This window comes from Gastrolobium bilobum, unplaced genomic scaffold, assembly GCF_033153095.1.
Source record: "Gastrolobium bilobum isolate Gb01-03AN ecotype WA unplaced genomic scaffold, APGP_CSIRO_Gbil_v1 utg500, whole genome shotgun sequence".
NCBI classification, from domain to species: Eukaryota; Viridiplantae; Streptophyta; class Magnoliopsida; order Fabales; family Fabaceae; genus Gastrolobium; species Gastrolobium bilobum.
The window spans coordinates 2,084,215-2,094,155 of NW_026896335.1; the positions used below are offsets into that span (position 1 = coordinate 2,084,215).

General features: G+C 33.4%; 1 protein-coding gene and 1 long non-coding RNA gene across 2 annotated transcripts; both read right to left on the reverse strand.

The window, feature by feature from the left end:
- Positions 1-1,004: 1,004 nt before the first annotated feature.
- LOC133299203 (uncharacterized) lies at positions 1,005-4,019 on the reverse strand. The gene is made up of 4 exons (XR_009749902.1): positions 3,545-4,019; positions 3,386-3,459; positions 1,699-1,783; positions 1,005-1,215 (listed from the first exon to the last, which is right to left on the reverse strand). It is a non-coding gene; the product is annotated as an uncharacterized LOC133299203 (long non-coding RNA).
- A 1,749-nt stretch (positions 4,020-5,768) lies between these two features.
- On the reverse strand, positions 5,769-7,898 carry LOC133299149 (geraniol 8-hydroxylase-like). Its single transcript, XM_061498588.1, has 2 exons — positions 6,966-7,898; positions 5,769-6,620 (listed from the first exon to the last, which is right to left on the reverse strand). The coding sequence occupies exons 1-2, from the start codon at positions 7,854-7,856 to the stop codon at positions 6,006-6,008; spliced, it is 1,506 nt and encodes a 501-aa protein (XP_061354572.1). The 5' UTR covers positions 7,857-7,898; the 3' UTR covers positions 5,769-6,005.
- Positions 7,899-9,941: the final 2,043 nt, after the last annotated feature.

Below are 9,941 nucleotides of genomic sequence, written 5' to 3' on the forward strand. Positions count from 1 at the left end.
CATATAATATTGAAGTCGCTCCTTGATTTCCTACTACAATATAAAACTCCATGCGGTCCTCGTAAGAGTAAATAGTGATACTCCATCCTTCACCTGATAAGCTTAGACTAGGCATTATGATTTTCTGGAAAGGTTAGCACAAAATAAACACACGTGAGATAAATCTCAGTAATATTGAGGTTTTATAACTATAACCATTTCCAGCCGTAATAACGGAAAATATCATTCTCTCAGATAATTTAATAAAATGAAATAATATAATAAATAACACATTGTGTAATATTTAACTGAAGCTAAATAATTTTCCAACTTCGTGGCCTTCTGCATATGAAAGGTTTATTGTGGAGGAGCTCAAACCACGATAAGGCGTCCCTTACCCTCAAATCGTCTGAACCCAAACTCTGTGGTTCAGTTCATAGCAGTCTTCATCAGTTAAATTTACATATTCTCTTTGTAATTATTTGGTACCAATTAATTACTCCACTATGTAATCAGTAGGTGAAAAGAAATAAAATTTAAAAGGAAAGCAATATACTTGTAACACCCCGTAGTACTCCGGTTGTTAACATACATGATATTTAACATTCACAGCGGAAGACTTTATTTGAAAAGGAATAAAGCATCTTATAAAAATACGAGTAAACTTTTTCCAAAACATTTCATAAAAACATTTCTAAAAACGTTCACGTCAGATACTGCGAAAGCGTAAATCTAAATATACATCTACTAATTAATCCCATGAGCCAGTATTAGTGGCCATTGACCATCAAGATATGACATCAAGTGTCATTCCTGACGGAGTCTCACGGACAGCATAACGGCTGTATTTCGGATAACTAGAAACATGATTCTACACATACAGATAACCTAATTAATACAACAATTTAAACAGATAGCTTGCAAGTCCCACACGGACTGCAATCCCCTTAATGGGTCAATACAACTAATAAGGCTCCATGCCCAAATTAACTGAATACATGCATCAAGTCTATATTAATTCGAAGTATAAAAGTATCAGTAAATAATCCATGGCTCTAAGAATACTATCATGAGCCTAAATAAATACATACAATAATCTCCATAAAATAATTAAGCATGTTAACAAGTCTACATGCCAACATCAAATCTAAACATAATATAAAATCATCAGCTGCATCATCAACTACTCCAATGCGGGGGCCTTGCCCCTAGAAGCATCACCACTACTCTGGGTACCTGAAATGATGTCCCCAAACGGGGTAAGATAACAACATCTCAGTAAGCTCAAGGTTCATAGAGGATCCTCTAACCCCTGAGCCCACTTCCTGCATAACAAGTCAGATATAAAGCATATAATACAGACATACAGCATAAACATAGCATCATCATATCATCCTTGTGTAACCCTAGGGTCAAAGCCATAGACGGTTACACATGTGTGACTTCCAGGGTCAAGCCATAGACAGTCAACACAACCTCAGTATGAAATAGCTCCCAGAGTCAAGTCATAGGCAGCCTACATACCATGATCACTGGCCAGGATCCTCATAACATATATCATCAGTGCATCATCATAACATCAAGATCATATAACATCTATATGAATGTGAATGAATGCACATATACATCATACCATATACTTTCATACAATATAACCATAATGCCCACCATCATGGTGGGGCCACAAGAGAGAGGAGTCAACTAGAACTAGGAGCTTACCTTAGGGAGCTTAGCACAAGCCCACACTCCAATATAATACGTATGCTCCAACAAAATCCTCAAGTGCACGGTTCTCTAGGCACACCTAGAGTAGGAACCATTCACATCATTAATTATATATTAATTAATCAAGTCATATCCACGACTTAATCATTTAATGATTCCACTTTTCATACTCATATGCCAATAATATGCCCATTACAAGCCTAGACCAATTATAACTTATTACATATTTTAGTGCATTATTACAAGCCACTTTAATCTTCAATTACTTACATAGCTTAGAATCACATGCAAGGCTCACTTAGATTATTTTCAACTCATCCAAGTCATATTTATGATTATTATAAGTTACTAAGGGTTCCCATAAGCCCACTTAGCTTAAATATCACTTTTACGGTTTTTCCATAACTGTACATGCTTCTGTTTTCTAGTTACTGGGCGTGACTCACTTGTTATAAAATTCTCATCTTTTAGTATGTTAATCTAGACTCAATTACCTTTCCAAAAAGGTATCATATGCCTCATTTGAAGTTTCCTAGCTCCGGTTATCACCATTTGAAGTTGGACAAACAAAGCTGTTTGCCAACTCCGAACAGGGCCCTAAACATCCTTTACCATTTCTGCGATTATGAAAATTATACTAAATAATTTGCTCTAAAATTTTTATGTAGACAACTAGACACCTTTATCTTTAATTAGACATATTATGAGCCTAATTTGAGTAATAATTGAGGGAGAAAAAATTCATGGAAGTGTCAGCCATGTACAGCGCCCCTGCACATGCCTCCCTGTGCAGTCCTCACTCAAACGAACATACAGAATGGAATATATCTTCAATTGATACCAAATTTTGACACCACGTAGATAACATCTCAATCGTCAATTTGATATAAGGCACATCCCTATATTATCTCTGTGGAGGAAGATATGGTCTCCCCAATTTTGCCTAAAAACTGGTTACTTAGCCTTAAATGTGTTTACTTAACAAACCTTAATTACTTTTGATTATAAATCCTAATTCACATTAATTCTTGGATTTTTCTATTATTAAGTCACATTATGAAATATCCTTAGTCCCATTATGTCATGATACTTAAATTTTACTAATTATTTAATTAGTGTACCTAAACCTTACTTTAGTCCAATTTTAGAGTTAAATCCTTGATTACTTTTGTTAATTAATCTCTACCCTTAATTAATCACCTAATTCATCATCTCCTTAATTTTAACACAACTAAACCCTTATGTACTTTATGGGGCAGATTTGATTAGCTATATTAATTAGGATTTTTAGCCATTATTAATCATGATTAGAGAGTTTTACTTAGAGTTAACCCACCTAGTTAATCTTTCTAATCATTTTTCCACACTTAACAACTTAATAACATTTTTTTGTCATCAAACCCTATCCTTACATGATATGGCTGAAATGTTCATGGTCCATTTTTGAGTTCATAGTCATCTTTTTACATGAACATCACTCAAAGGTCCAAAGGTGGCACCTTTAGTCATCCAATCCATCATTCCATGGTTCCAAACACACACACACACACTTAAGAATCATCATCAAACCATGACATTACGAAATTTTAAACAACATTCTCCTCATGAACATATCAAAACCAAGGCACTCAACAAGAAAAAGGGAGGCTTTTTGGTTCATATTTCCCAAGTGGGAGCTTACATCTTCAAGGTTTCTCCTTTAGCTCAAGTCTCCACCTTTTTCCACCAAGAACACACCTTTAGGCAAGCACACACCTTCATGAACATGCTCATGAGTTAGGCTCAAGAACATAAGAAGAAAAGATGATATTTTTCATGAAAAAAATTTAAGAACACTTACCCAAAAATCAAAGGAAACAAGCAAGCAAGTGTGATTCTTCAAGAGAGCTCAAGAACACAACTCCATAGCCTTTGCTCTCCACAAAACCATGGCTGTTTGGGATGATAAGGGACACGAAATTTTTGATTCACACCATGAAAATGGTATGGTTGTGAAGAGGAGAGTGAGGGGAACAATCTTTGTGAAGGAAGTTTGGTGGTTTAGAGAGATTTAGGTGAAGAAATCTTAGAGAGAAGTGAGAGAGTTTTCAAAATTTGAAACTTAGAGAGAGAAGGAGGTGAAGGGGCTGCTGATCAGAAATGGAAGGGAAGGAGAGGAGGGTGCCCTAATGAGGGGTGCCATGTCACTTAAGTGATATTCGTCCTTTAGTGAGACCCGGTGTAATTTTTAACTGATCCGTCGTCAAATTTTTACCCGAAAACTCTCAAGACCCTAACTTTAAGTACTTAACATTAATTTTGTCTAATTATCATGTTCATAACTTAAAAATTTGATTAGTAGGTCACAGATCCACTAACAGTTGTTTAATTGCACTGTAGTCTTTACCGGTGTTTTTAACTGTACCCGGATTTCATAATCTTCTTAACTTTAACATTTTTGGTCTAATTATGACTTGTTAGGCATATATTGGTCTTTATTTCTATTTTCTTATCTTTTTCCTGTTCCGGGATTCTACCGGATGCTGCTACAGCAGTACAAAATACCCGGCAGAAGTGACTTTTCAAAAATACCCCAATATGGGTATCAATCTTCACCAAATCATATCCTAACCTCATTCATGATGTTTATATCATTAGATTAGCTCTCTAACTATAATTTGCTAACTTGGAGCTATTCTACTAACTGTTATTACGTCAGCAGTCAAATTTAACAAATGAAAATTCATCTGTGCATAATACCTCAATATGGGTATCAAAATTCTTATAATTTTATGCTCATTCCATTTATGACTATAAGGTCATCATTATAACCCTATCAGCTGCTTCAACGTTACATGTTTACGTTTTATTTACTTTCTGTAATATATTTATACATATTCTTATTTTTATCAATTATTATATTATTATTAGTATTATTTATTTTATTATTAATATATTATATATTATATACATTTATCTTAATTTTTAATTACTTATTTCTTTTTATTATTATTATCATCATTATTATTATTATTTTACATATACGTAAACATATATATATTTACGTTCACGCGCTTCGCGTAAAAATTGACGCGAACGACGCCACTATTAGGCGCCACTTTGGAGCAAAAAGCGCCATTTTGGAGCTAAAAGCGCTATAAATGGCGCTACTCGCGTCGCTCTTTTTAATTATTATTATTTTATTTTATTTTATCTTTGGCGCCATTGTTCACGCTAATGGCGTCAATTTTTTTAATTTTTTAATTTTTTTTTAATTCCTTTTTTTTTTTTTTTTTTAATTTCTTTTTTTTATTTTGAATATTACATATAACATCTTCTTAATAGTTAAAAAAAAATTCCCAAGTTACGCCTAAAGCCCAAAATCAATTAAACTAAATATAAAAATATTGACCACACTAATTCTTGCTTAATGTTTAAGATATAAGTAAAAAAAAATATTTAAAATATAAGTGCTACAAAGCTGTCAACGACACCCATGATTTTCTTTGTTTTTAACTATTTTAGAAAATAAAGTTAATGAAGTTGCTTGAGTTAAGAGCCCATAATTTTTTATTTAAAAAAAAAAAGCTCATAATAAATCATTCACATGCATTTCTATCTTTTCTCTCTCCAAAAATTACAACTTAGTTATTTGCTATTTATTTTTTCTGGATTTCTAATTTTAACATGTTACTTTTGGCTCATCTTATAGAACAAATAAATTGAAATAATAAAGCATGATCTGATATTCATTTACTAAATGAGATGGGTGAATTAGCTTTACTCTTTAATATATATATTGGAGAATAACAAAAAAAAAAAAATATGCTCATTATTTATGGAAAATATACTTATGTTGTTGGAGAGTGTTTTTCTCTCCTACACATACATCTATTTTCGTGTTATTTTTTTTCCTTTTTTTTCTTTTTCTACAGTGGGTGGTCACATACATGATTGTCTCTATAGCATGAGAGAATTTTCTCGTGTTGCATGAGATTAATAAAGCTCATATTTATATTACATTATATGTATCATCACTTTACTTGTTTTACAATATGAACTAATTTGTATAAAATATGATGATATACCAAAGGCACACTTGCTATTCTGTTATTTAAACAATATTCTTGAACAACGGTAGGAACACCACTGTTGTTTATATATGTCTAAGTGTCATACGATACATTAAAAAAAACAAAAAGCACTCCTCATTAGATCGTGACTAACTAGAATAAGTGTGAGGGTAATCCCAGTCTTACTCTTGCTTATTTGCGGAAGAGGCACAATACATTACAAGTAAATATATATGTATGGCATGCATTTTAAATACTTATTTTGATTGGAACAACTCGCAAGGTTTCACTTTTTCTTATGGCAAGTCCTTGTATTGCTTCCTCCATGTCCATCTCTTCAGATTTCATACCATTTTCAAGCTTCCAATTAAAAGAATTGATTAATGAACCCAACATCAAGTGCAACATCCTGATAGCCAATGGCATACCAGGACATATTCTCCGTCCACTGCCAAATGGTGTGAGCTCAAAATTTTTGCCCTGAATATCAACTTTTGACCCCAAAAACCTCTCAGGAGAAAACAAGTTTGGATTGTCCCATGATTCTGGATCCCTGCCAATAGCCCACTCATTAACTAGTATTTGTGCACCCTTTGGAATGATATAGCCATTGAGTTCCACATCTGTCCTGGCTTTTCGAGGAAGCAAAAGTGGAGCTATTGGGTGCAAGCGTAAGGTCTCCTTTATAATTGCTTGTAGGTAAGGGAGTCTAACAATGTCTGATTCCTCAATTGGCTTTCCTATTCCAACAGTTTCTTCAAGTTCTTTTTTGGCTTTTGACATAGCATTTGGGTTGTGAAGCACCTCAGCCATTGCCCATTCTAGTGCATATGCAGTTGTATCAGTTCCCCCAACAAGTAGATCCTATTAATTAATTATAAACCTCATCAATTACTTTGGGTGAGATATATATATGGCTTTAATAGCTTTCATGTTGCTGCAGATCAGAAAATTTACAGCAACACTTACTTTCACCAGGATCCGATTTTGTATCTTGGAATTTTTTATTTTTATTTTTTAATTTCAGGATCCGACTTCGTATCTTATGTAAATATATTTGCTGCAAGTTTTTCCATCAACAGTAACAGCAGAAATGAGGAACCCTATATATATATATATATATATATATATATATATATATATATATATTATATATATATATTCAACAATTTTAAATAGTAAGTGATAGTAAAAGGGATAAGAAAATACATGTAGTAGATGTTTAATCTTTTCGTTGTCCATCTCCTTGCTATTATCTTCAGAAATGTCGAGTAAGGCATCCAGCATGTCGTTGTTGGTGACATAATTTGTCCCTTCTCTGAGCTTCAACCTTTGGTGAATTAAGTTGTCGAAGACATGGAACAACTTACCAATATAACAAGCATAGCTCTTTTTGATGCCTTGTGGATCAATTGTCTTCAACAATGGGAAAAAATCAGCCATGTTTGGTGTTCCCACGGCTTTCAAGATTCCCATCACTATATCCTTGTACTCTCCCGTGTCACTTGAATTCTGAATAAAGTCTATAGAGAAAATAGTATTTGTTAACGAGTTAAGTGAAGTCTTGAAAGCTGCTCCTCCAATATTTACTGCTTCACCACTTATGCAGCTTTGATTCACATCACTGAGAAGATCCTCTATTTTTTTGCGCCTGAGGTATTGGCTTGCATCGAGAGTCTTGTTGGAGAATAATTGATTCTTGCATATTCTTCTCATGTCACGCCAGAGTGGTGTAACACAGAGGAAGCCCACGCCAAACTGGTCATGGTTGAGAGCTGATAAAGCTTGGGGAACGGTTCTATCTGAAAGTGAGGAATCATGGGTTTGGAGAACCTGTTTTGCCAACTCAGCTGAAGAGACTATTATGGTTGTTACTTGGCCTAGTTTTAAAGCAAGTATGGGGCCATGAATCTTAGCAAGCTTGGTCAAGGATTGGTGGGGCTTGTTGCCAAGTGCAAGGAGGTTTCCAATTATAGGAAGAGGGAATGGTCCTGGTGGAAGCTTGTACTTTGCTTTGTTTCTTCCTACAACAATTGAAAGAAAAGCTTGTGTAACAACGCATGTTAGTAGCAAGATTAGCACGCAACTCAGTGTATCCATATCTGGTTGCAAGGTAAAAAGGGTGTAGAAGAAGCTTATTGATGCTTTGTGCTTTGATAGAGGATCCAATTTATAACAAAAAATCTAAGTCAAGCATCCTAAAAACATTCTATATTTTACTATTCTTTACAGGACAGTCCAATAACCGATTTTGAATATCGTGCACGGTTTGGATATAACCTTCGATCGGTGTTTTGTATAGTCCTTAATTTTTTGATATCTGCGATATAGTCCAATCTATGAGAGTAAACGGGCACCGCGGCCTAATACTAGCACAACTTATATTAGGTCAGATTTCACATATTATATATAATTAAATAGAATAAGTTCAGACTTTTAAAAAAAGTCTATTTAAAAAGCATGTCATATTTTTTCTTTCATATGTTGGGCTTATAAGGTTACAGCTCGATCTATATCATATTATTTATGTAAATAAAATAAATAAAAGTATTATTTTAATAATTTTGAATAATAAACTAATATTATTTTAATTATTAAATGCCTAATAGATTTAAACATGTTAATAGGTCTAGATCAATACTTTTATTTTTTAAATATAAGTCAGATCAGACTTATAATTTAGACATACACAAACTAATAGACCAGGCCAAATCTAAGTCCATTCAAGGCTTTCTATCCTTCTTTTATTCCCCCGGCAAATCATTTTCATTTTCATTAACTCTCTATTTCTAGCTCTATATCCTTTTCAAGTAGGTAGCATGTTCTTATCAAAGTATTAGTTATCTTAACTTAGAAGGACTGCATAGACTTGGTAACGGGCACTAAATAATTGAAGGGTAATTATTTGAACTCTGAAAGCGGACAATATGAATAAAACCGTCTAATTGTTTTGTATGATAGTATTATATATATAATTTGGAGGTATCCCATTTAACTTCCTCCATTAACCTCATTCTCCGAATACAGCTCCGAAGACTACCCATTCATCGGAACAACGGGTCCATTGAGTTTGATCACCGAAAGAAGAATGTGATTAATCCTCCATCAGAGAAAGACACATCATTTGACCTCAAAAAATTTTTTAAGGATTTATTTAAGACAGAGTTTGAATTCAACACCCCAAACAAATTCTTGAGAGCTTAGTTGCCAACTATGCTCCTCCCCTTAGAGTATGATAGTATTTAGATACTAATGTAGAAGAATAAGAAACTAAAATAATACCAAATATACCAAAGCGGTTGGTTTAATTAAGTGATAAATATTTGTATTCCGTAAAGTATACTTGTATTTTATCCCCAAAAATTAAATAAAAATAAAACCAAACATTATTCAAAGATAAATTGCCGGACAGCGCAAGATATGGTTGAGGTTTTTTCTGACAAACTACACAGCGTCCAGTTGAGATGCTGATTCAGCATAGGATGTCTTTATTTGGAAATCAAACTGAACAATACTGGACAGTGTAATGATCGATGTGCATCAAGTAACAAGCAGAAAATCCGGGATACTTATTAACATTAATGGGTTCACTTAATACATATTCACCATGATGATACAGAAATGTTGTAGTAAAAAACTACAAAGGTGATTCAACAGCTGCATAGGCAGCAAAAGGAAAAATCGGAGAGTTTGTTTCAAGACCTATAAATTTCTGGTGGACTGATGGAAATAAATCAAATCTATTATGAATTCCTCTTCTAGATATGACCCTTTTAAAGTAAATTAAGGGGATCCCTCTGGGTTGCGAGATTAAATTATATGATACAGCCAAAGGAATGGCATAATTTTTCGAGTGAGAAAAGATAGAAACACATGCGAATGATTTATTACGGCCGAGCAACTTCATTAACTCTATTTTCTAAAGTAGTTAAAAAACAAAGAAAATCGTGGGTAGAGTTGACAAAATGGATTAACTTGACGGATAAATTTGCTAATCCATCAAAATGGGATAAGTTGGTTGTATATTTTAACCCGCTAACCCAACATAATATAAACAGGTTAAAGCGGGTTAAGGGCAAGATGGGACGGTTCGACTCCCAGGTTAATTTTTTATTCTTTTTCAATTCAACTTGTCATATATATATATATATATATATATATATATATATATATATATATATATAT

Bases quoted from the DNA above. Each gene is read 5' to 3' on its own strand.
- LOC133299149 (XM_061498588.1), bottom strand. From the start codon at position 7,856: ATGGATACACTGAGTTGCGTGCTAATCTTGCTACTAACATGCGTTGTT. The intron at 6,621-6,965 runs GTATTTTCTTAT...ATTAATTAATAG, and splicing joins AGATTAAACATCTACTACAT to GATCTACTTGTTGGGGGAAC.